The sequence below is a fragment of the Myodes glareolus genome, chromosome 7 (assembly GCF_982192425.1).
Source record: "Myodes glareolus chromosome 7, mMyoGla1.1, whole genome shotgun sequence".
NCBI classification, from domain to species: domain Eukaryota; kingdom Metazoa; phylum Chordata; class Mammalia; order Rodentia; family Cricetidae; genus Myodes; species Myodes glareolus.
In genome coordinates, this window is record NC_142032.1 from 15,073,863 (window position 1) to 15,101,785 (window position 27,923).

Here is a 27,923-nt window from a genome sequence, read left to right on the forward strand (position 1 = left end):
ACACACACACACACACACACACAGAGTTACTTACTGTACAGGTCTGTCTCGTCTAGGATTTCAGATTTGATGATTTCTTCAATCACGTCCTCCAGGGTGACGATCCCCAGCACCTCATAAAACGGGTCCCCTTCTCCCTCATTGTTCACTCGCTGCACAATGGCCAGGTGAGATTTACCTTAAAGACAGAAGACAAAGCTGCAGACGTCACTTTCCAGTTCCTTAGCAGGCTCCTTAGACACCTTAGAAACGGCCGCAAACGTTGCTTCTCTTTATGTGTGGGGAGCAAACGTGGACCTTTTGTTTGACCTGCCAGGTCAAACTGGTTGTCTTCCTCATTGCTCCCCATGTTACTTTTGACACAGGGTCTCTAGCTGATTCTCCAGGTTGCCTGACCAGTGAAGGACCCTGGACCCTTCCTCCCGCCTCCACCTTCCCAGTGCTGGGGTTAGAAAGCACACATTGCTGTACCTGGCATTCTCTCTCATTTGCGTGTGTACGTATGTATGATATGTGTATGTGTGCCTGCTTGCATGTGTGTGGACACATATGTGTGTGGAGACCTGAGGCTGATATCAGGTGGCCTCTCCCATCGCTCTTCTCTTTACTGTGGCAAGATCTCCCACTAAGCCCTGACCTCACAGAATCTGGCTCATCTAGACAGCCAGCTTACCCCAGGGTTCCCATCTCTGCCTCTGGAGGCCACCATGCCTGCCCAACTTTTAGATAAGCTCTGAGGATCTGAACTCCAGTCTTCATGATGATGTGGCAAACACTTCATCTGCTCGGCCATCTATCTCTCTATCCCGCGTGCTTTTTACATGGGGCTGGGGGTTCAAACTCAAACCCTAGTGTTTGTGTGGAGCTTTCTTCTACAGCCCCCTGAAAGCATTTGTTTTTTGTTTTTGTTTTTGTTTGTTTTTTGCAGTAAAATTAGATGAGTTATAAAAGTCTACGTTTCAGCATTTGTAACCTGTTGTCAGTCTGACAACCAAATGGACGAGGCTTCCTGAGCCATTAACGCAGGGATTCTAAGAAGCGCCATTGTCATGGGCTGCCCTGTACCTAGCTCTTTGCTTCCTAATGGACGAGGCATTAGACACCATCAGCTCTTCCTCTGTGACACATTAGCAGTTCTCTCAAAAGGAGCGAGAACGCCATGGATCTGCAGGGAGGTCCAAGACCCTTGAGGCAGCACTGTGTCCAAGTTCTAAAATGAGAATGGCCTTCTCCACGGTGCTGATTCTGGAGCACAGTGAAGAGACCTCTCTCGTCTCAGAATGCCACCATGGAAACAACAGCCATCACTACCCATCAGCACACACCCACAGGAGGAGGGAGACCCCCGTCTCTAAGAGCATCCTCACCACAGCAATACAAAGTAGATCCTTACACCAAGTGGGACCTGAGAGACACAGCGCAGTCTAATGTGACAATCGTTGTCTTGAGAGAAAGGCAATTATGGGGCTTGCTGTGAGTTGCCTTCAACACACTCCACCTTTGTGGTGCTGGGAAGGAACCCAGGACCTCAGACATGCCAGGCGAAGGCTTTGCCACTGAGTATGCGTCCACGCAGGCCAAGCTGACAGAACGATGGCATGCACACTGCAGCTTAGACATGGGTGTCTTGTAGACAGTTTGAAAGGTATGAACAGAGTGAACATATTTTGTCAAGAAAAACCATGGGCAGAATTTGATGTTAGTGATTTAAAAAATTGTAAATTCAGTAGAAAATCATAATTCTAAGAAACTCACATCTATCATCATGACTTTTTTGTTATTGCTGTTTGATTTTTCAAGACACGGTTTCTCTGTGTTACAGCTCTGGCTGTCTTGGAACTTGCTCTGTAGACCAGGCTGGCCTTGAACTCAGAGATCCACCTGCCTCTGCCTTCTGGGTGCTGGGATTAAAGTCATGCACCACCAGCACGAGGCTCACCATCATGACTTTGATACCTTCTTAGTAAAGGCTTTTGTGTACAATGAGTATGTGTATATATGTGTGCACAAGACATGAGTGTGCCTGAGGAGGCCAAGTGTGTCTTCTTCATTGATACTTTTCTACTGTTTGAGACAAGGGGTCTCACTGAGCCTGAAGCTCACCAACTGGCTGGACTGCTGGCCTGTCAGCCCTTAGAGCAGGGCTGGTATTACAGGCATGTCCTGCCATGTCCTGCTTCCTAGGTGAGCACTGGAAATCCAAGTCCAGGGCGTCATCATCTCCCAGCAAGCATTTCAGCCAGCAGGCCATTTCCCGAGTCGTTCAGTAAATGCTTCTTTAATGAGCTGGATGGTCACAGTAATGAACGCAACCTTTAAAACAGTGAGCAATCTTTTAAAAGATTTTTAAAAGATCTACAAAATTGGGTGAGCCAATTCTTTTTAAATTATGTTTTTATTTTATGTGTTGGATGCTTTGCCTGCATGTAAGCCTGTGAATTGTGTACATGCCTGGTGCCGATGAAGGTCAGAAAAGGATGTTGGGACCTTGGGACTGGAGCTGTGAGTCACCAGTGTGGGAACTGATCTCAGGTGGGTCCTCTGGAAGAGCAGTCAGTGCTCTTAACTGCTGAGCCATCTCTTCAGCCCAATTAACTTTTCGACGGACTGTGGCAATAATGTAAGAATTATGCATGTATAAAAAATCGCGAGGATAAGATAAAACAATGGATCTTTTAAATTTTTAATTTTTTGTTTTACATTTTGTGTATATGAGGGTGTATGTGGGTCCATGCATGTGAGTGCAGGTGCCTCTGGAAACCAAGAGACATCAGAACCCCTAGAGTTACAGGCAGGTTGTGGTGCAGCCAACAAGGGTGCCGGGAAGTGAATGAGAGTCCTCTAGAAGAACATGATGTGCCTGTAACTATTCAACCATCATTTTTCCAGCCCCACAACAGACTTTAAACGGAAACATTAACAGATGAGTAAGGACCGAGGTAGGTGGAGTGCCACAAACAAAAAGCAACCTACGGGCCACTGAGGTAGCTCAGCAACTACAAATGCTTGCCATATAAGACCCCGTGGTAGAGAGAACTGGCTCCCAAAAGTTTCTCTGACCTCCACACATGCACGCATACACCTGTGCTTTCTCCCTGCACACACATGCAAGAAACAAATAAAATTTAAACAAACCAAAACCAAAAAAGGAAACAACTTTGGAATTACAGAAAAGTCACAAATCCCCTACAGAGAATTCCTAGACGCTTCCCGTGCTCCCCATTGTCACGCCTTACATTGTCATGACACAGTTGTCAAACTAAGACACTGCCATCGACTGTCTCAACTCCAGACTCTTTGTTTGGACTTCACTGATTTTTCTAAAAAAATTTTTTTTCTGCTTCATTATCCCGCACCCCACTGTCCAACTGCCATGGCTCCCCAGTCTCCCATGGCCTACAACACCTACAGCAGCTGCTTAGTCCGTGTCTCGTGACTTCGAGCACCTTGAGGCACACTGCCCAGATCCCCTCCAGGCAGCAGCCCTATCCCACCTCCCAGAGGAGAGGCACAAGTCGGCTCTGTGTGCACTGGCTGCAGAGGGGATATTTCTCATATAATGCAGTCCTAAAAATTCCGCAAAGATTTCAAGCAAAAGAGTGTGAATAGCACAGAGTATCCAAAGCCCATCGGCAGGACTTCAGGTCTACAGCGTGGACAACCTGGAAGAAACTTCTACTGGGCAGGGGGTCATGTGCATGCCCTTTAATCCCAGCACTCAGGGAGATCTGTGAGTTTAAAGCCAACCTGGTCTAACAAAGCAAGCTTTAGGACAGCCAAGGCTGTACAGAGACCTTGTCTCCAAAGAAAAGAAATAAAACATCTGCTGGGCTAGAAAGTGGCTCAATCAATGAAGGGCCTACCCCACCAGCACGGGGATCAGAACATGGATCCAGAACCCACGGCTCCGTCAATGAAGGGCCTACCCCACCAGTATGGGGATCAGAACGTGGATCCAGAACCCACGGCTCCGTCAATGAAGGGCCTACCCCACCAGTATGGGGATCAGAACGTGGATCCAGAACCCACGGCTCCATCAATGAAGGGCCTACCCCACCAGTATGGGGATCAGAACGTGGATCCAGAACCCACGGCTCCGTCAATGAAGGGCCTACCCCACCAGTATGGGGATCAGAACGTGGATCCAGAACCCACGGCTCCATCAATGAAGGGCCTACCCCACCAGTATGGGGATCAGAACGTGGATCCAGAACCCACGGCTCCGTCAATGAAGGGCCTACCCCACCAGTATGGGGATCAGAACGTGGATCCAGAACCCACGGCTCCATCAATGAAGGGCCTACCCCACCAGTATGGGGATCAGAACGTGGATCCAGAACCCACGGCTCCGTCAATGAAGGGCCTACCCCACCAGTATGGGGATCAGAACATGGATCCAGAACCCACGGCTCCATCAATGAAGGGCCTACCCCACCAGTATGGGGATCAGAACGTGGATCCAGAACCCACGGCTCCGTCAATGAAGGGCCTACCCCACCAGTATGGGGATCAGAACGTGGATCTCCAGAACCCATGTTAAAAGCCAAGCACAGTGGCACGTGTCTGCAGTGCCTGTTTGGAGCAGCAGAGACAGGCAGGCCCCGACACTCATTGGCTTCCTGGTCTGGGTGAACTGATGAGCTTCAGGATCATGAGGCTGTTTCAAAAAACGAAATGTAAACTGAAGAAAGAGACTCAAAGTCTACCTCTGGCCTCTACACAGACAAACACATACACTAGCAGGTACATACAACACACACAAACCCCATACTCAGCAAAAAGGAGTTTGGGTGTAATGCTGAGTGTGAGGCAGACTTTGTTCATACACTCCAGTGGACACAGCACTGCAGAGTGAAGGCAAGAGAATGAGGCCAGATCCTCACGCCCAGCTGGACTCGCAGCACAGACACAAGAACATCTAAACACGACATCACTCCTAGTTTTCTGTCTTGGGAGACAGCTATAGTCAATAAAAATGCTGTTTATGCTAACACACAATAATGGATTCATTATTGGCCTTTAAAATGGCTTGACAGGTAAATATGTTTTTAAGTTTCATGGTTTTAAATGTGTATATACAATAAATATCAAAAGTTATAATCCATATAACAAAAGTTTAATGTTTTGTTTGTTTTTTTGAGACAGGGTTTCTTGGTGTAGCTTTGGTGCCTGTCCTGGAACTAGCTCCTGTAGACCAGGCTGGTCTCAAACTCACAGAGATCCGCCTGCCTCTGCTTCCAGTGCTGGGATTAAAGGTGTGTGCTACTACCGCCTGGCTAATGGTTTTTTTATTAGTTTTGTGTGTGTGTGTGTGTGTGTGTGTGTGTGTGTGTGTGTGTGTGTGTGTGCTGCGTGCGAGTCAGAGACAGCCTTTGTGGATCTGGAGTCAGTGCTCCTCTGACTTCTGCTGGGTCCCAGGAGCTGACCTCAGGAAGGCAGGCTTTCCAGCAAGTGCCTTTATCTGCTGAGTCACCTCTCTGGCCCTTTATGAATCAAAAGGATCTGTTAAACTCAACAAATTAAAAGGACCACGTGACAGTGCCTGGTGTTGCTACTTTAAGGATGGGTGAGGGAAGAACGCGGGCTCCCAAGTTCAACAGTCTTGGATTTGAACTCCAGCAACTGCCTGCTCCCCACCCCGGCATCAGGAGTTGATAACCAAACACGAGTATTTCTGAGCTCCAGTCTCCTTATCTCTCAAACCAGGCTGTGGTAACGGCTCCTGCGCAGGGCTGGTAGGAAGGCTGATACCCAGCAGAGTGGTGCCCACAGCCCACTGGGGTAACTCATTGTTATGGTAACTCGTTTGCCCAAGTCTAAGGCGCCATCAACCTATTTCCAGCTTAATGCGAAGAAGAGAATCTAAGTCAAACATACAGAGTGATTAAGAGATAGGTTTCAATTTCAGAATAGTCTTTTAAAACACAAAAAGACATTTCTCAAACAAAATATTGGTTTTCTCAAAGCGTCTAAAATAAAACGATAAAGGAGGTGGATATAAACATGACATGAAAACTTCAAAATCAGTTAATGTTTGCATAACTTTTAGAAAATGACAGGGCATCCAAGGAGAACTTTAACCTAACATAAGGCTAGGCGACCTTCTGAACTGGGCAGGCTCACCTAAGCTCAACCAGCCAGCCACACTATGAACAGTCCCTGGAGACCCACTGGCTCAGGCTCCCAGTACTCAGAGGTGGCCCTGGCTCTGCAGGACGGCCGGCCCTGCTGCACCCAAACCCATGCCTCTACTCTGCTAATTGTCACTAAGGTGACAATGTTTGCAAGTCTAGAAATTTGTGTTGTTCGACAATTAGGTAGTCTGACAGTTTTGTCCCTAGCAAGCTCATATTCAAAGAAAGGAGGAAATTTTGAGCAAAGGAAATTTGGGGGGAAACTTAGGAGCCATAGTCACAAACCAAGCAGGAAGCCAAGTCCGCTCTGGCCTAGCCAGTAGGCCAGTAGGTTTCTCACATCTGCCTTCCCAAGGACCCAGCATAAGCAGTTAAAAATTCTTGGTGAATGCTGTCTGTCGAAAGTTAAATTCTTTTGCTATTCCCAGCTTGTGATCATTTAAAAGGAATTTTCCAAAGCAAGGTCTAATATTAGACTCAAAATGAAGTTTCCATTCCGCTGAGGCGCTACGTTCACCAAAGCAACTACTGCATAATCAGATTGTCTCGGAGCAGCTCGTTTACATGCATATGGACATACTTGAAATACCAGCTCCAGGGCACACGGGTCTGGGAAGGCCTTACTCCGCGAGAAGCCATTTTTGTGAATTAGGCTTCTTGGACTGAAAATGAAGTTTTCCTCCAAGCCCCTCACAACCACTCACGCCCTCACCTCTAACTTGGAAGCTTTTGCCCTGCCCCACAGTCACACTCTCTTAGGTCTGGAACTCCTGGGGAGAAGTCCTGTTTCCTGAGCCCACTTCCTGGTGTGCAGCTCAAAGGGGGCACTTGGGGTCCTCTGGGGACCTTCATTTGAGGACCTGCCTCACCACCCCTCACTGTAGGAGCTTGAGTCTTTATCACCTGGAGATAAAAGACAAAAGCAAATAACTCTCTAAGAAAGAAAATTGGAAAAGTCAACTTTTTCTTTTGATTTGAGAGGTCTCCTTCCACAGCTTGGACTGACTTCAAACTCACGGCAATCCTCCTGCCTCAACTGCAGGGTTGGAGGAGTTAAGTGGAAACGAAAAGCAGAGAAGTAACATACAGGTCTGCAGACTGGGTGTGCGGTGGTGTGAACCTATGACACCAGCACCTGGAAGAGGAGGCAAGAGGCTCAGGGTCAGAGGTTATCCTTCCTTAGCTACATGGCAAATTTTTTACCAGCTTCAAACACATGAGCCAGTGTCTCAAAAAGTCAATAACCTAAATATGAGAGAAATATTAAAAATGGATAAATATAACTTATAAAGAATAGAAATACAGGGAAGGTGAGTAGGCTCAGTGGGAAAAAGTACTTGGCACCAAGCCTGATACATACTCAATGTCCCCTCCACAATAAGCAAAAAATTAAAATAATACAGAAGTCAACAAAATGTGCAGTTTTAGGTATCAGACAATGCTAAGACTTTTAAATATGCATAGAGGTTAAAAAACTAAATGAATCATTTATAAAATAAAGCACAGGGCCAGGGATAAGGCTCCCTTGGTAGAATGCTTGGTAGAATGCAGGAAGCCCTGGCTTCAGACTTTGGCACAACACAGAACAGGATGGGGTGATACACACTGCAGCCCCAACAGGAGGTGCAAGCAGGATGATCACACGTTCAAGATCATCTTCTGTTATATACAGAGCTTCAGGTTAGTCTGGGCTACACAAAACCCTATCTCAAAAAAAAAAAATGCATGAATTGCTGGCATGAGGCTTAGAAAGGGCCTTCTTCATCACAACTACAAGGTATTTCAGTATTACGGTTACTTCCAACTGTTCTGTATTTAAATCCCTAACCGCTGGCTTCCTAGTTGGGTCCTTAAATGGGACCACAAAGTGGGGTGAAAGATAAAAATCTAATTTCAGAGTGCAAGACTTCCTGGCTGCAATCATGCTGGATTCCAAATTGTGACATGATCATGAAGTTACCAATTGGATGGTTCCCCAACTACATGTGCTCAAGACAGAGCCCTGAACAGGTAGAACTTAAGAACCAAGTCTTCATGGTGAGGTAGACTAGGTAATTCACACAAAGTAGAGTAAGAGTCAGATTTCTCCTCCATGCCCCAAGTATCAAAATTTCTTATTTATATTTTTCTCTGTGGCTGGTAAGCCAGCCCAGAATGCCAAGGGGTCACCACACCAACATGTTGGTGTTAAGAGTCTTTCTCTGTTCTGACAGCCAGCTCCCAAATAATAACACAAAGAATTATTACTATTTATGAAAGTTCGGCCTTAGTTTAGGCTTGTCCCACTAGCTCTTATAGCTTAAATTAGCCTGCTTTTATTAACCTATGTTTACTATGTGGCTTTTTAACCTTCCTTTAATTCTGCATGCCCTACTCCCTGTCTGGTTAGTATCTCTACTGCACCTCAATTAACTCCTCCTACTTCCTCTCTCTGCCCAGAAGGCCTCCCTATACCTCCCGCCTACCTATTGGCCATTCAGTTCTTTATTAAACCAATCACAGCAATATATCTTCACAGTGTGCAAATATCCCACAACAGTTGGGCCAAATATTCGGTATCAGATACCATCTGTATTTTGATCATCAGTCGATGTCAATACCCAGCAGGATTAGGCTGACAAGAGTATGTGTCACCCGCTGCCTGAAGAAAAGACAAATGCCTTTCTTCTCCTTGCTTGCTGGCAGTGACGTGAAATCCAGCAGTAGACAAATTAAAACAGTTGGGGAAGGGAGCCAAGGGGGTGGATGAAGTAGAAGCAAGCTAGGAACAAGCACACACAGCTGTACTAATAAAAAAAAAATGACATCCAGTAGTCAAAAAGCCCTAATGATCTGAGCACAAGGCAAGGGGAGCCTGTGGAGGCTTCAGACATGACTCAGGGCAGGAAGTAAATACGCAGGCAGTCCTGCAAAGAGAAACGAGGCATAATTTCAGATTCGCCATCACTGCTGCTCCGCACAGCTCCAGGGGGCACCATCAGCGTGGGACGTCACCACTCCCTCGCTCACCGCGGACAGAGCAAATGAAATGCTTGGCAGGCCTCCTAACAAAGCTACAGTAGGAACTCAACAAACAGGAATCAATAAAGTTCCCAAGAGGCAGCTCTATGGGACTAATGAAGAAAGAAATGAGTGTTCTCCATGCCTGAGCTTCTGGTCCCAAATAACCAATACCCCGAGATGGGGAACAGAACTTAATGGCTGGAGTTAAGATCTCCCAAGAAAACTAGACCGTGTCAGTCAAGAAGTCAGCACACTTTAAATATCCTGAGAAGTGGGTTTAATCTGACTTAGAAGAAATGGCAGAGCTGCCTAGAACATCACATATGGGCTGTAAAACACTCACTCTGTAAGTACCGAGAGCTCAACAGCCACACAGACTCACTTATTCACTCAACAGATTGAACTCAACAAATGCCCAGGCTCACTCCACAGGAAACAGAACAAAATCTTTGGCTCTCAAGGAACGTTCTAGCAGGAAGGCAGACACTAAGAGAAACAGATAGAGAGGCACAAGGGATTGGGCTTGATGTGTTGTGAGAAGGGAAAAGGTGTGGGGGGTCACATTTAATATGGCATGAGGAAGGCCTTCCTGCCAAGTAAAACTGAGGGACACGAAGGAGCCAAACAAGTAGACGTGCTCAGTAGTATGTGGGTAGAGGAACAGCAGAGGCCCTGGAGGGAAGAGACAAGGCCAGTGTGGAACGGAACCAGCAGAGGAAGGAGTTAATGGGCAGATAGGGCAACGCAGTCTGTGAAAAAGTCAGATGGCTGCCTTCACAGTCCACTTGACTGACTTAGTACCACCAGCTAGGAGGTGATGCACTCCTTTAGTCCCAGCCCTCAGGAGGCAGAGGCAGGTGAGTCTCTCTGAGTTTAAGGCTAGCCTGATCTACAAAGCAAGTTCCAAGACAGCCGGGACTACTGTAGTGAGGAGTTGCGGGGCAGGCCTGCTTTTCATCCCGCCCGGCTCCTGCATGGCTAGCTTAGTCCCAGAAATAACAACACACAAATTGTATTCATTTAAGCACTGCCTGGCCCATTATCTCTAGAGAGTTAGTTACTGACTAACTCTCATATCTTGATATTAACCCATTTCTAATAATCTCGTGGTAGCACCACGAGGTGTGGCTTACCAGGAAAGATTCAGCATGTCTGACCTGGTGGCTGGCTCCATGGCGTCTGGCTCATAGCCCTCTTCCCAGCATTCTGTTCTGTTTACTCCGCCTACCTAATTTTCTGTCCTATCAAGGGGCCAAGGCAGTCTCTTTATTGACCAATGAAAATAACACAATAGACAGATAACCCTCCTCCATCAGACTACACTGAGAAATCCTGTCTTGAACCACCACCACCCCCCAAAAAAGGGGAAAAAAACCTACAAATCACCTGGAGATATGCTCTGAGTTCATCTGTGACAGTTTCCAGGGAGGTTTCACTGAGGGAGAGAAGCCCAGTCCACTGGCTAGGGTTTTAAGCTGTATGTAGAGTATGTGTGTGTATGTGTGTGTGTATGAGCGCACATGTGTGTGCGTGCACATGTATGCATGTGTCTGTATGTGTGTATGTGCATGCGTGTGTATGTGCAAGTGCATGCTGAGCACCAGCATTCACTGCTCTCTGAATCTGGAATGTAAACACAGTGTGACCCGCCACCTCACACAGCACTGCCATGTCTTCCCTGCCAGGAGGCACCCTCAAACCACGAAGCAGAACCAACCCTTCTTAAGCTGTGCTTTGTCAGGTATCTGATCCCAGCAGTGAGAAAAGCTAGCACACTGCTGGAGCACGAATTCTAGTTGTTCTTAATAAAAACCGGGAGTCAGATATTAGAGGTGAAAGTTGAGAGGTCAGAGAATCAGTGCAATCAGCCACTAGAGAGACCTTTTACCTCTACTGAATCTTCAGACTGCTTTAGACTGCAATGAGCCTTATATTCCTCTCTCGGCCCAGCCATATTGTTCGTATCTCCACCTCCCTAGTGCTGGGATTAAAGGCATGGATCCCAAGTACTGGAATCACCTTTGTGTGTGGTCTCCTCTTATTGACTGGATCAATTTCATGTAGCCCATGGTGGCCTTGAACTCACAGAGATCCATCTGCCTCTGTTTCCTGAGTGCTGGGGTTAAATATGTGAACCACAATCACCTGGCTTCTAGTGGCTAGCTCTGCACTCTGATCTTCAGGCAAGTTTTATTTGTTAAAATACAAACAAAATATCACTCCACACCATAATACAGACTCCAGCTTTTACTCTGGGATGGCGTGTCACTGGACGGTTCTGAGCAGAACAGGGGTGTGATCTACGTGGCGTTTTAAGGGTCATCCTGGCTACTGTGTTGACAGTCCTGAGCAGCTGGGGAGAAAGCATAGGGGCAGGGTGAGAAGCTCACAGAGCAGCCAGAGACTTGACTGCATCAGTACCTACCTCGCTTCCTAATGCTGCGACCCTTTAATACAGTTTCTCGTGCTGTGGTGACCCCAACCATGAAATTATTTTCATTGCTATCTCATAACTGTAATTTTGCTGCTGTTATGAATCATAATGTAACTATCTGTGTTTTCTGGTGATCTTAGGTGAACCCTGGGAAAGGACCCCCAAAGGGGTTGTGACCCACAGGTTGAGAACCACTCATCTCGCCTGTGGTACATTCTCTGCACTGAACAGGAAAGACGAGGCCCACAAGCTCACTGCCTTAATGCGAGCTTGCCCTGCCATGCAGCACCTGGACTCTGGGATGCCTTGGCTCTTGATCACTCTTGACAGAAGAAATGGGCCCTTTTCTCACCCATTGCCCCTCAGCCAACAGATGCAAAAACCCAGAGAAAAACCCTCCACCACAAGTCATATAACTCATAGGAGAAGCAACTTTTTCATGGATTTTTCTAGAAAATGCACAGATGTAAGCTTACACGTGCCTTATAGATCTACTGTCTGCTGTGGTGATTGATCTGCTATCACAGTAAGAGCTACAAGGGCTCAACTTCTCAAAGGAGAAGTAGCGTGACTGAATTTCATTTAGGGAGTTAGCACCTAGCTATTTCTGTACTCCTCAATGCTGAAGTAAAAATAAAACGGCAAACTTCATGGTTTTTTCCTTAAGCACTTATTTTACCTTACTGTCCCCACTAGGACTAAGTACATTTTTTCCAATTGAATTTTCCCACCATAAAGCAACCAGAAAAATGTGACACAGATCTTAAAATAGTTCTCCATAAACAATGTGTGCGTGTATATATAGCAGCACTTGCTGTATATAGAAGTCACTGGGTCTAAATGATGATAGCGGCCGCTATTCTAGGACACAAGAGTCCCGACCTTTACCAAAAGCATTACTATTTCCAAAAATCCCAAGGCTGATGAGTAAGTGGCCATCCAAACCTCCTCATGGGGCCACGCCTCCACACAAGCTCCAGTGACCTACCCCAGAGAGGCCTGAGCCTGAGGACGTAGCTTTATGGGACACAGATATGACTTCTCGATAAGACCACGCAGTTGTTAGAAATTATCCGCTAATGCAGACAGGCATGGGCTGATAGGGGAGAGCAGAACGTTTCTCAAGGGGTTGGCTTCTTCCTACCCTTTAGTTACTGGAGCAACTCTGAGGGCAGGGCAGGGCAGTGGCTACTGACTGGGTAAGCATGCCCTATGGGACATACATTCATATGTATGCATCTATGGACATGGTTAGAAGCAGGGGCTAGGCCCCATCAGCAATGCACATTCTCTGATTAAATTCTTAGCACCTTCTGAGAAAACAGACAGAAACAAAATCAAAGAGAAACAGAGTAGAGAAGTCTTTTCCCCCAATGGCTGAGCAGTCTTAGGTGCAGCACACCACACCGTGGACAACTTTGAGTGCCCTGGCATCCTAGCCGGTACCCCCCCCCACACACACACTGAGGCCTCTCAAACGGTCTCAAAGTTCCATCCACTTTTCCTAAGCACCATTTACTAACCTTGGAGCAGAGCATGGACCCCTCCCTCCCTGTTCTTCAGCCTACCATCTTACGGACCTAAAATTACTGGGGAAATAGAAAATGCCATTCCATCTCAAGTATCTTTTCTGTATATGTGTGGTGCCGGAGACTGACCCAGCTTCACTCATGCCGAGAGCATTCTGCCATGAAACCCCACCCCCAGGGTCTGAAGATGTAAGACAACATTTGAAAGAGTTGGTTGTAGATTTCTAAAAATGCTTTCCAGATGCGCGGTTGCGTTTCGCTACTCCACAAGACCATTAGCATTGTGTGCTGAGAAAAACTAAGACCGCGCTAGCACAGTCTACAGTTCTATCAGCAGAGATCTGGGGAGGAGCTGCTCCCACAAGGATGTCAGTGTTTTCATCGGACAGTTCTTGAAGTACACCAGAATTTCACATTCTGCATGGTACACACACCTGCATGTAAATACTTAGTGTGTAAGTAACTCTACAAACTACAAAGTTACTGAAATCTCTTGAACATTTTTTTTGGAGGGGGGGAGTCATTTTGAGACAGAATCACAACTAGCTCTCCCAACAGCCAAACTTACTATGTTGCCAAGGATGACCCAGAACTCCTGACCCTCCCTGTCTGTACCTCCCAAGCCCTGGGATTACAGGTGTGCGCCACTATGCTACTGCCATGTGTCTCAAGGTTCTGGTGTCTTACTTGAATAACTGAAATGAGCGTATCCAGATGGGCAAAGCTGCAAGGAAACTTCCCTGAGAGTTGAAGTGATGGTGCAGATCAGAAACAAGCATGCTGTCAAAGACAGCAGCTCACATGAGTGCTCACTCAAGGGGCCTGACTATAGTCTGGGGCTTCCTTTTATATATATTCCTTATATCTTGACTGACAGACTTGGTTTACAAGGTTAGCTATAGGCAGATGTCTAGTCCCTTAAGAAAACATGAAGCTTTTTTAGAGACAAGGTCTCATGTAGTATAGGTTAGCCCCGAATTTGCTATATAACTGTCTTAGTCAGGGTTTCTATTGCTGTGAAGTGATACCAAGACCATGGAGACTCCTATAAAGGAAAGCATTTAATTGAGGTGTCAGCAACAGTTTCAGAGATTCAGTCCATCATCATCATGGCGTGGTCCATGACAGCTATGGTGGCCTGCAGGCAGACATGGTGCTGGAGAATTCTACATCTTGATCCAAAGGCAACAGAAAATGGACTGTTCCCTGGGCATGGCTTGAGCATATATGAGACCTCAACGCCCGCCTCCACTGTGACACACTTCCTCTAACAAGACCACACCTACTCCAACAAGGCCACACCTCCTAAGAGAGCCACTCTCTTTGGAGGCCATTTTCTTTCAAACCACCAGGATAACTGAGGATGACCTTAAATCCTCGGTCTTCCCACCTCCATCTCGTAAGTGCTAGGATTTCTTGCTACCACACCCAGCAAGAAAAGTATGAATGCTTTTAAAAGAAAAGCTAGAAAATGAGAGCCCATATTATGAAGAAATTTTCTATTTTTGAAGACAGAGTCTCATTTACCCAGACTGACCTTGACTTCTCCTTGCAGCCAAGGGTAACCTTGGACTCCTGATTCCCACTAAGGGATTACAGGCATGCATCAGCACACCTGGTTTTACTCATGCTGGGATCAAACCCTGGAACTCATATATGCTAGATGTGCATTCTGTCAACTGTGACACATCCCCAGACTCTGCAACACTTAATTAAATTTTAATTTTCAGATAGCTACATATTCACAACAATTACAAGGAACAGATCCCATATATTGTTGTTCAGCCCTTTCTCTCTAGCTGTAACATCCCGCAACTCTGGCAGGATGCCAGCAGCGTTCCCTGCGGAACATGCTGGTCACAGGGATCCCTCCCAGTGCATTTTGGTTTTGCCTATTCTGTTCTGAAACAGTCTCACAGTGTGACCCAGGTTGACCAATCCTTCTCCTTTGGTTCCCCCCCACCACCCATGTCTGCCTCCAAGAGAACTGTACTATTTTCTCTGATGAAATAAGCACTTAGCCTCTCTTGGCAGGGACTTTTAATGAACTTTTAAGAAAAAAAAAAAGCTTACCAATAGGACATCTTTCAATCAAAAGAATTTGTGCTATATGAAGCCTAATTTTGAGCTGGGTTTCATTATATTGCCCACGCTGGTCCCCTCGGGCTCCTGAGTATTTGGGATTACACATGTACCTTGTACAACCCTGCTTCCCTAGCTGAAACACACACAAATGGTGTAGAACCATGCTTAGACAGATGCTGTCATGTCCTGAGCCTTGGCCTCCCCCACAGTGTCTGCAGAGGCACTTTGTAGCAGTATTGATTTTCCAGACAGCTTCTCCATGGCTTCTCCCAGTGAGACAAATCTAAGGCCCCCCACAACAAATCATTCAAACACTAATCTAGGTGATGCAGTGAAGGGATTCGCAGGTGTAAATCACAGACCCGACTGTACTGATTTTAAGAGAGTTCTTTGGCTGGGCCTGCTTCAATCAAAGGAAGGTCTTAAAAGCCAAAAGGTGGCCGTCTGAAAGAGAGAGACATTCTGCCCACGGAACACAGCTGCAGACGGCAACCATGGGCTGCTGCCTGCAGACGGCCTTCTCTTCCTGATGGCTAATTCAGATCATTTTGGACTTTTAGAGGGCCCCGTGAGACATAAACCAGTTCCTAAGTGCACGTACATCTCTTCTTAGCTTTGTTTTTATTTTTTTTGTATCTTTCACATCATGCACCTCCATCCCATTCATTTGCCCATCCCTTTGTATCCACCCTCTGCCCTTGCAACGTCAAAACAAAAATAAAATTTGAGAGGAAAAAAAAAAGAGAGGAAAAAAAGAAAAACAACAATCTCATCTTGGAAGCTGTACTGTACCATAGTGAGTCACAGTAAACCCCTTTATCCATATATTTTTACTTGCAAGTGTTCATTGCAAAGAGTCACTGGTCTGGTTTGAGGGCTCTAATTTCTACTACGCTATTGATGCTGGGTCCTCCCTGGAACTCCATTGCCCTGAGCTATAGAAATCCTGCAGCTCTGGGTCTGCAGGACCAACCCCTTCATGGGCTCCAGCAGATCACTGATGGGGTGGATGTTGGGGTGTGCCAACTCATAACCCTGGTACCTGATCGGGGTTGGCCAGCCTGCCAGCTTTCCCTTGTCATAACCAGAGTGAGCTCTACTGCATTGTCCTGGTGAGTTTACCCCTTGTAGCAACGAGCAAGGGAAGGGGCTCAGTGCTCCTGCTTTCATGTCCTCAGGGTTGGATCTCCCACACTACACAACAGGTCCAGCCAGCTCTAATGTGTTGCCCAGGGTGGCAGGTAGGGGCCACTCTCCCAAGGGCTGCAGCTGATGGGGGCAGGGGCAGCTCTCCCTCTCTTATGACCTCAGGGTCAGTTCTCCCACCTGTCTCAGGCACTGATGGGAAGGTTGGGGGGGTTATTTCTCCCCGGCCTGTGCTGCCTCATAACAGATAACTAATGGGGACAGCTCCCCCATGTTCACAACTTTGGGACTGACTCACCACAACTCTGCCAATGGGATTGGTTCTACTGTGCTGCCCACCTAAGGTTGTCCATGCACCTCTTGTTTTTCCTGTTTTCTCTGGCTTAATCATGACTGACAGATTTAGGATGTGTACCACAGAGATGTAGCAAGCAGATGCCAAAAGTACAACCAGACTTAGCCTAAGTGTTCATGTCCAAAGCCATGGCAATGGACAACAGGTCACCTGTACAGACGAGTGTGAGGAGACGCATGAGGGCCATGCGAGACAGATCCTCTCAGTGAACCTCCCAGTGGGGACGTTGACAGAGCTGGTGAAAACAACGCCATTCAGAACAAAAGGCTAATGCAGTAATTAACACACTGCAGTAACTACTTGTGTCTACACTGTGTTCCAAAGACAGCAGCCAAGCCACTCACTACTATCCAATGATTTTCAACCTTCAGCCCCCCTTTTAAGTCCAGCTCCATCCACATTCCCAAACCACCACCAGTTTGGTCTCTGTCTTGCTTATTCTTCAGTCTTGTGGCCAGGGCCTTTAGCTGGAAACCCAAAGTGAAGTAATTAATAGAAAATTCCAGTCCTTGTGTGACTCGCTTGATGGCCCATCCAAATGATTTGTGAGAAGGTCTCACAAAGAGGCTGAAGAGGGTTTCCATTATTCCCCCTCTCTGAGTATTTAAAGACTTGGATTTTCCCATCTTCTGAGGAAATATGTTCTTATAAATAGAGAGGCATGTCGGGCATCTTCACTCCATCTTTTTTGGTGGTCTGTAGCACGCACTGGAATGTTTTCCTAGCAAATGATCAGCAGTGGAAAATAAGGCTAAGACAAAGGATGGCTCTTGGGCTGGGATGATGGGAACCTTCTCTTTCCCAAGAGACAGGTGGCTCTTCTACAGAACTGAGGGGCTCGTTGAAAGCCAAGGAGTCTATTTCTGTCTTTCCTGTAGACTCCTAGCCCTAGTGGGGATGACGGATGAGGGCTGGGAGCACTAGTAGGTGAGCGTCCGGCAGACAAGCGGCAGTCCAGAACAGCTCAGAGCAGATTTTCAGAACAAACTTCTGCTGGCTTCAGTTCTATGACTCTTAAGACTGCCTTGAGTTTTAGTTTGTGAGCTACACATTGTTATAATAGATTACCTCACCTTTTGGGTGATTTCTACGGTAAAAGTAGGACATGCACTTACATCTTCATGCATAAAAATGGATTCTGGGGCGATATTTCACAGTGGATCAAATAGACACTGTGCTCACAAACACTGTTCCTCAGGGCTGGGTTGTGGCTAAGTTGGTAGTGTGCTTACCTAGTATACATGAGGTACTAGGGTCAATCCCCTGGGCCATAAACAAAAACCAAAAGAATACTTTATATCAAATCATACCACATGTGCCTAATAGTGGAAACCTTAGGAAAGGAAGTTATTTTTTCTTTTTAAATTGGTTCAAAAGGGAGGGTCACTCCCAGCTTAGTGGGAAGGCATTTGCCTGCACCTGCAAGACACTAGATTTGATCCTTGGCATAGGAAAAAAACCAAAAGAAAAAAACAAAAAAACAAACCACCACCACCACCAAAGAACAACAACAACAAAAACCTGCTCAAATGAGAAGTTAAGTGTGAATTTTATTATAAGGAAACTTTATTGGGCTGGGGAAATGGCTCAGTGTGTAAGAGCGTTTGTCATTCAAGCATTCGACCTGACTTTGGAGCCTCAGCATTCAGATCCAGAAGTGGTTGTGTTTGCCTATAACCCTAGCACGTTCCTCACTGGAGTCTTCCCTTTTGAAGAAATCCCTCCAGGCGAATGCAGTTGGCAACAAGGCTGAAACTGCTAGTGTATTAGTACCTAGTTACAAGGCTGAAACTGCTGGTGAATTAGTACATAGTTACAACAGGGCTGAAACTGCTAGTGTATTAGTACATAGTTACTGTGCTGTTATTTACAATTGCATGGTACAAAGGAAAAGAGCTACCCACGGTTTTTAAAAAGGCATTGAATACTGGATCTGAAAGTTCAAATTCTTATCCAGTGTAGTCAGTTTTCCTGAAAACTGAAAAGTATGGAGCCTAAAGACACTTCAAGGTTTCCTCATTGTGATTAAAATAAATTCTGGCATTTTACTCTTCTGCTTCCTGTCCCCAGAAACCTCAAACAATTCATTGTTACAGAAGAGAAAAAAAAATGCAATCTGATAACTTCTAAAACCTAACGTGTTCTACTATAAACCTCTCGACCATTCCTTTCCACCATTCCACTGCCTGCTTGCCCTCCGGCGTCTCTTAAGATGCCCAGGGGCAATGGGGTCAAGTACCCCCAGGCAGACCCTGAAACCTTGGGCCACAGAAAACCTTTCCTGTTCCAAGTGGATTTTCTCAGTTCTGCCATAGCAGGCGTCAGCTCTCTCCATCCCAGGCTGTCATCCTCAATGCTTTTGCCAGCTGAGCCATCTCCTCAGCCCATTCAATTTAAAAAGATAAATTATTTGCTTATGTGTGGTATGTGCATGTGTGTGAGTGCAGGTGAGCACATCCCGCAGCATACGTGTGAAGGTCGGAAAACAACCCTGAGTGCAGTCCTCACCCCTCACCAAGGAAGCTTCTCTTTGCAACAAATGGAGACATTACAGAAATCATAACTGATGAAAACACAAGAGTTGTGGAGCACAGTCCCAACTGACACATCATACCCAGGGCTAGAGGATCCTGGTGGCCGAGAAGTGGAACCAGACTGTATGAGACAAAGGAACAGGAGGCCTGCTGTGAGAGCTCCTAGAAATGTCAGAGGAGCTGCACCCATGAAGTCTCACCAACATGCTTGATTAAACATGATCTGAACTTGGATGCCACCAACAGACACCACATTCACTGCACACACTGCACACACCACACACACAGCACACACTGCACACACCGCACACACCTTGCACTTGGGCATGGACTTGCTCCGCACTCATCAAACCCCACAAGTAGACATCAATTCAGTTGACAGACAGCTCAGTGTGCCTCCCACTTCTTGTCTTGGGATTTCTCTTGAAACTCTGCATTTATGCATTTGAGCCCAGAAATAGGGCAGAACTAGCATCCGTGGGAGGAGCACGCCCTCCGGTACTCAAGCAGCAGTTCTGAGAGCATCAGCAGCCGCCTGGCAATCTGCACACCTGTTGCCTGGAACCAAGGCACCGTTGTCTTTGGAGTCTTCCTCTGCCTGTCACTTTGCTTCCCAGCTCTCTAGGATCGAGTTTCACAGGAAGAGTTCTGCATACGCCTTTCTGTCAGGCTGATGCTTGAGCTGACTTCAAGCCAAGTTGAAGTTTTTTCTTCTTGGCTTAGCATATGTTACGCTCTCCTTGAATGGTTCCAGTACCAGAGGCCTTGGACACACCTATGCTCCTTCATGTCACAGACCACGAGGGATGGCTCGATGGCAGGCCCACTTTTGGATGTCATTTCTATTCTGACATGACTAGCAAGACCTGTACATTTGGGTGACTGCAGACAGGGACAGACCACATTTAGCCTATACCAGGTACATCCCAGCTTACTCTGCCTTATAGCTGGATCCTCAGAATGCCTGGAATCCCTACAACAGCAGCACACACAAAAGGAGAAAGAAGGAAACTTGGGGTGAGAATAGTTGTGATCAACTGTTAAAGTATCTAGGCTTTTGGGTTCTGTAAAGACAATTGCATAAACACATCCAACAGAGCACTTCCCCAGGCCCTAGAGTGGCTCAAGCCACTAAGTGTCACGTGAGTTCTGCTTATTGACTAGGAAATATGCTTCTGATTGTGTCCTAATTGCATAGCTACAGTAAAGGCAGATACAGCACAGGCTGGAGCCTGAGACCTATGCATCATGATCTGCAATCCAATCTTCCAAAATTTAGGCATAAATATATTCCATCTACAAATCTGGTATAGTGACATACACTTGTAGTTCTAGCACTCAGGAGATGAAGGCAGGAGGACCAGGAGTTCAAGGTTATCCTCAGCTACATATTAAGCCAATCTGGGATACATGAACCCCACCCTCAAGTCATTTAGCCAGGTATGGTGACTTATGCCTATAATCCCAGCACTTGGGGTGCCAGTCCAGGCTACCTAGGTAAAGCCCTACCCAAAAAATGAATAGATTAAAAACAAAGTCTTTCTGCTCAGTCACCTTTAATTGCCCCACGAGGATTCCAAACCCAACATGTTCAAACTTGAATCTGTCATCTTGACCACATCCATTCCTCCACTTCAGTCCATCACTCTACGTCATGTGTGAGTTGGGGCTGCTCAGTTTAACTCCGCCCTCCCCCGTATCCTCCTTCGGGTTTTATCCTGCCATAGCTGCCATAACCCCACACACTGCACTGTGTTCTGACTTTAGGGTAACTGCCTCCATTGTACATCTGACTTCACAGCCCTCTTTTGGAAACCAGCCCACTCTGGTCCTGATCCACACTCTCCTCTCCCAAGCAGCCACAGCCCTTTTGAAAAAGCTTTCAAACCTCAGGTCATCCCCTCAAAGTTGTCTCTCTGCTGCCACAGTAACTTTCCTGAAAAGAAGAATGGATGGGGCTGGATAGATGGCTCAGTAGTTAAGAGCACTGCCTGCTCTTCCAAAGGTCCTGAGTTCAATTCCCAGCAACCACATGGTGGTTCACAACCACCTGTAATGAGATCTGGTGCCCTCTTCTGGCCTGCAGGCATACATGCATGCAGACCACTGTATACTTAATAAATAAATAAATCTAAAAGAAGAAGGAGGAAGAGGAGGAAGAGGAGGAGGAAGAAAGAAGGAGGAGGAGGAGAAAGAAAGAAAAAAGAAAGGAAGGAAGGAAAGAAGGAAGAAAGAAAGAAAGAAAGAAAGAAAGAAAGAAAGAAAAGAAAGAAAGAAAAAAGAAGAATGGATAATCCCCTCAACTATTCTACCATGGCTGCCCATTCCCTTAGGATACAATGCTTCATGGGATCCATAACACCTGTCAAGACAAGAGACTGCTCTAGCCACAAGTCTTAGAATCGTCTCTTCCCACCCCAAGGCAACCTTCTTGCCATTCCTAAAACCAGAAACAGCATTCCCTTTGTGGCAAGCATGGGCCTCCTCTTGGCTTCCTTACACCTCAGTCTTCCTCAAAGACAGTTTATAAACCTTGTCCTCCTGGATGGCTCCCTTACTCACCCACAGCACCAGTGGGTTATAGCAGCTTGCTTTCTACAGCATTCCTTACTCTGCATGGTCACCTCTCTCTCTGGGGGAACCCCTCAAGTCTCTGAGATTCTTATGGACAGGGTTTGCTCTCACGACTCAAGCCTCGGAGACTAGCAGAGTGTCTGGTGCATTGTCTCAGTGCATGTTGAATGACTAGGGCAAATCAATGTCAAGACATGGAAGGTGCCATTAAGCTTCAAAGAAAAGGTGGCATTCACTTCTGTAAGACTTTGTCATAAGAACAGACGTTTTCTTCTTGGAGCACAATGCTACAAATGAGGCCAGTGAGTGATTGTCAATTGACTGTAATTTTAGCCACTGTTTCCCAGAAGAGTGACCAATTGTTGCCTAATCTAAGGTTTTGTATATAAACAGGCATTCATTTCCTAATTTAATTGTACTGGTTTTATCATTTTTAACTCCTACTGGCACCAAATTCTAGACAAGTTACAATAGCATTTGTCCCCGGACGGAGGCGCTTTGGAAAACAAGTAGAAATTAAACTGTAGGCTCCTTCTTGTTGAGGTTGAGAATATCTTCAAAGAATTTCATTGTCTTCTTAAATACACAACGTGAATTTAGCCTGGACTTCAAGACTCTACTATTCAAATAGGATGGGCTGTCAAGCAAACACACACAAACACACACACACACACACACACACACACACACACACACACAAAGTACCTTTACTTTAGCAAACGAATGGACAAAGGAACGAGTGAACGGTCAAAGAATTCAACATTCACTTGCTTTTATAAAATCCTTGAAAAAGCCATCTGCCTCGCTCAAAACCACCACCTGCCACAAGCCTTAGCAAAGCAGGCCCAGGACATCACCCTGGCTCCTGGGCTACCATCCAGAAGATCAAGGATGTCATTCGTCACAGATCCCACACCAAAAAAGTCACAGTTTTTAAGGGTTCAAATATGTGTGACAGGCCCCCAGAGAACATCATCTATGATGACAAGCTGGAACTCTAAAATTAGACAGGGCTGGGTGTGGATCCAAACTGAGCAACCGAGAGCAAGTCATTTACCCTCCCACGACCTCTCGCTTCAGTCATCTGTGGAATGGAGACGAATTCCCTTTTCCTCTGCAAACAGTGAGACGTCGACACAGTGCCTGTTCACAGGACGAGCTCCACAAACGACAATGACCAGATTGCTGATGCACTTTTTCAGGGTCTGAAAGCAAGAGTTACCGTCGATGTACATGACAGCTTACCAGGATGTAAAGACACAAACACTTTAGAAATCCAGATGCCGAGCTTCCACCAAGGTGGTCATTCAGACCACACAAGCATTCTTCCAGGCTGAGGAAAGTACTTTGAGGTTGTCTTAGCTAGCAACTCCATGACTCCTTCACTGGTTCTCAGAACCACAACTCCGCAGCTAGGTGGATCCCACAGGTGATGAAGGATGTCCTCCCCAACTTCTCACCTCCAGAAGTAGTTGTTCCCGCTTACTGGATGAGGCTGTGGGGACGGTGGCCATGAAGGACGCCTGTATGGCCATTGCCTTGGTCAAGTTTCCTCTGTGAAGAAACAGAAGACTCTGGTTCCAGTTGGCTAGATTCTGGAATAGCCAGGGAAGGCAGAGCTGTAGTCTCCTGTGGATCACATCCATGTGCTATGGAGCAGCCAGGGAAGGCAGAGCTACGTCCCCTGTGAATTGCACCCGTGTGCTCTGAGGGTACAGGGCCCCATCTCAAGACCCCTGCGCACCTGCTTGTGTGTCTCTGTCACAAAACTAGATGATGGCTGCACAGCTGACTTGAAATACACAGGGCAGACAAGAAAGCTGGCACAGAGCGGAGAAAGACTCAAAGACCAAGGAATTCGAAGAGGAAAATATCTATGAGAGGATCAATAACACACACTGACTGCACCAACCCGGACATTCACAAAGATATTGTTTGAGGTGACTATGGCCTCAGCTGCCAGTCACAGGACCACTCTACAGCTATTCCTATTGGCTATCTGCCAAGCACTGCATGAGGGGTAAGCACAAAGATAGAAACAAGACTCATCTCACTAAGGAACTGCAGGCTCTAGAGGAGAGCCGGAAGAATAGTGCAGCCATGTAGACTCCTAACTGCTTCTGTGTAGCAACCAGCAGATTAAGGACATACTCCAACCTCCCTGACATCAGCCCAGCTAGGCATCTGTCACCCACAGGGCACCTAGTCACTTCTCCCCTAGAGGAAGCAGACTGTGATTCTTGTCACTTCCACCTCCTGACAACATCTGTACCTGATGCTGCTCCCATGTAATGGTACAGTCACATAAGAGAAGAAATTGCGCCAGGCGGTGGCGGTGAATGCCTTTAATCCCAGCTTGCGGGAGGCAGAGGCAGGCGGATCTCTGTGAGTTCAAAACCAGCCTGGTCTACAAGAGTTAGTTCCAGGACAGGCTCCAAAACAACACAGAGAAACACTGTCTAGAAAGACCAGAGAGAGAGAGAGAGAGAGAGAGAGAGAGAGAAATTGCTTCTATTTAGAGGTACACCCTCTGCAAAGATTTAGTAAAAAGCTGCTAAAGAACACAAATATGAACCAATGAATGAGGATTAAAGCCATGAAAACTGAAGAAAAATCAAAGAATATACACTTGTCTTGCTTCAGAAATATGAAGGTTATATTACTTATACCATTTGAAACGAAATTTTTAAAAATCCACAGGTGGTGCACACCTAGCACATGGGAGAGGAAAACAAGAGGGCCAGCTAAGGCCTCCTAGGACACAGGAAACCTTGTCCCCCCCAAAAAAAATCAGGGCTGGAGAGATGGCTCAGTGGTTAAGAGCACTAGTTGCTCTTCTGGAATTCCTGAGTTCAATTTCCAGTACCCACATGGCAGCTAACAACTGTACACAACTGTAGTCCCATCAGATCCAGTGTCATCTTCTGGAGTAGAGACAAAACAGCCATAGATAGATAGATAGATAGATAGATAGATAGATAGATAGATAGATAGATAGATAGATAGATAGATTAGATAGATAGATAGATAGATTAGATAGATAGATAGAGAGATATAGTATGAATATTTAAGAAACAGATAAGAGTTTATTTCACTTTGCATTTTTTAAAATTTTCATAATCAAAGGCTTTTAAGTTTGTCATATAGCTAGAAATCTGCTTTACCCCACTATCTGAGATACACACTTTGGCTCTTGGCTGTTTACTAAGAGTCAGAGGGAGACGCCCTGACAGTGGTGTGGTGTGCTGGGCAATGCCTACCCACCAGAGTCTCAGAAAAAAAGCCTTGGTTTGTAGCACAGGTCAACTGCCATGGTGTAAATGTTTCTACCATTGTTTAATCCTAGCCATGACGTCACCTAACAGTCAGGAAGGATGGGCCAGCAGAAGCCAGTTCCAACACACCCCAGTAGCCAGTTCATGAGAGAGGGTCACTTCCGGTGGCACCTTAAAAGACTTCCAGTCTGGCGTCTGTGAAGTCTTCACATAGGGGCAATATTTTTCAGGTTGAAATGACCACCAACACACATGTGCATCTAACAGTTACTCTTAAAAGAAGCTGGATCTTCTCACATTTTTGCTAGAGGACACTTCGTTGGGTGGATTCCATTTTGAACCCATGAATTAGAGCAGCATTCTTCTGGGGTAAAAGAAATCCCATTAGAGAAGGGATGTCACCAGCAATGATGCCTAGATGATTAACAGTGATGAGTCAACTCCCTGCAGGACTCGGTGCCCCAGCAGCAAGAGCCCAGGGAGGCAGCTGAAATCAAGGGTGATGATGGGTGGAGTTACGGCTCTCCCTGCTGCTCTCATCCATCATCCAGGCCGCAGAGCCCAAACTTGGCAAGCCCACTCCTGTGCCTCCCCTTCACACTCAGCCTTTGCCACTGTCTGCCTTGGAGCTAGCAAGACTAATCCCATCTCTCTACCATCAAGAAGCCCGGCACTGTGAGCTCTGTTCCTGGCTTCCCCGCAAACATGCTTGATGAAGCCAGAAGTCAGAGGGTCTCTAGAGCTCCCCTCTTCTAGAGTTCTGTGAATTCCTGCAGCACTGGCCTCCCTGAATCCTCAACCCTGTCCACCTCATGACATCTAGCTGCCTCTCCATGCACAGTACCTGAGTAGTTGGCTCGCAGCTCGCAGGGAACACCTGGGATGACCCTCTCTCCCACACTGCCTGCTGGCTCCTATTGGTAAAGACATGCCTGAACATTTTGTAGGTTTCTAGCCACTTTAAGAAAGAATAAATCTGGGCCACGAACCACAGCTCTCCCTGAGAAAGTATGTTTTCTATTTTATCCTACTGTTTCAGGTCTACCTAGAACAGAAGCTCCATGGCGACGGGGTTCCCAACTCTGTGCTGGCTCTACTCCTCCATTTCTAGAAGAGCTCCCACTATGTGGAAGAGACTCATCATATATGTATTGGATGAATTAATAAACCCTAATGTTCAAAGAAAGAACCCAAATGAAAATACTCACAGGGAAAGTGACCAGTGTGTCCAGAACTGAGTGCTCAATGCAGAAGAGAGTGCTTGAAACCAGAAAACACATTCTTTGTCCTTCTTTCCTTCCTCCTTCCCTCCCTTCCTCCCTTCCTTTTCTTTTGCTACTTACTTATTGAAACTGAACTTCATGTAGCCCAGGCTAGCCCAGAACTTGCTATATAAACAAGGATGAACTTCTGATCCTCTTGCCCCTTGGGAAGACAGGCACCGCCACTGATGCCCAGCTTACAGAAAGGCCTTTCCACTAAGTTTGGGAAATGTTTCTATTATCAGCAAACAAGGAACCTTATGATAACTTGTTTGGAGATGGGGGTCTTACTATGTTGTACAGACGGGTTTCAACTTCCTGAGTCCAAAGCGATTTTCCTGCTCCAGCCTTCCTGGAAGCTGAGACTGTCTGCACACGGCCACGCCAGCTCCCTTTTGATGATTTTCAGTGGCTGCACAGTAGTCCAGGAGAGTATCGCGGAGGGAAGTGAGGGCAAACTGCCCCGCCTGCTCTATGCTGCTGTCCAGTCCAGTGCTTCCAGGACTTCTACTAAGAGACTGAGATACTGCCATCTTTGTAAGCAGGAACCGTCTCCAGAACTCGCTCTAGCTCTGATAGCACTGCACTAACTCTCTGCAGCCCAGGGCTCCTCCAACATCCACTTCCCCATCATCCTGCCAAACGGATGCACTGGTAAAGACCCCAGAGACTGCTCATTTTGCCACAATGACCCGTCCCTGCCCTCAATTCATTTGACTATCTTCTAATGCCAACTTTAATTCTGTCATACTGTCAGGGCCTTTTCTCCTTACTGACCACTCTATCTTGGTCCCCTTTGCTGCTCTCATGTCCCTGACTGCTAGAAAGCAGAGTTCTCTTTGTCCCTTGCCCTGGTTCCCTTCTCTCCACACTTACTCTCCTGGGTATGCTCATGACCATCTCTGTTTATGTCACCATCCAGAATTCCCTTCCAAGTCCATGTTTAAATAACCACCTGCCAGCCTAACACCATCTCTACCAGGCTTTTTTTTTTTTTTAAACCATGCATAGTAACCCTTATGTTTTTGTGGCACCATCTCTCCTCATGGACAGGGGGGCAGATGCACCTACATTCATCCACCCACATCTCATTTTAAACTTTTCTCAGTCCAAAACAAATTTTCTCGCCACCCCCAACATTGCTTCCTTGATCCAAGTCAACACTCTTTTCCCTGGGTCACAACAGCTGAGCTTACACACTGACCCCTGCCTTACTTTTGCTCTCTACAGTGAATTCTCTAGAAGACAATGGGAACAACCCTTTCTAAAGCTAACTAGGTTTACCACTTCATTTTTCAAAAGCCCTCAGTGGTTATAAGGACCTCCTCATAATAACTGAACTACAAGCAACACCCGGGACGGGGTTGGAAATGGTTTGATGTCAAAGATTATTTATCAAGGACACTCAAGGTCATTGGATAGACCCCAAGTACTGCAGAAACAAAACAACACATGTGTGCAGCATCACCGTCACCACCCCACCAGTAAGGGGCCGCTGGTCTCTGCTCACGCTTACAGCATCTTCTACCTCTCTTGGCCTCACTGGCTTATCTACAGGTACTTCCTGCTGTTCCTGAAGTACGACAGACGCA

General features: G+C 46.4%; 1 protein-coding gene across 2 annotated transcripts in view; it reads right to left on the minus strand.

Moving 5' to 3' along the window:
* Window positions 1-27,923, minus strand: part of Cnnm2 (cyclin and CBS domain divalent metal cation transport mediator 2) — a 131,895-nt gene that overhangs the window by 36,052 nt on the left and 67,920 nt on the right. For both annotated transcript variants that reach the window (XM_085694061.2, XM_085694060.2), the window contains exon 2: window positions 35-178. In XM_085694061.2, coding sequence (XP_085550187.2) covers window positions 35-178 — 144 coding nt within the window. The remainder of the gene's footprint in view (window positions 1-34; window positions 179-27,923) is intronic.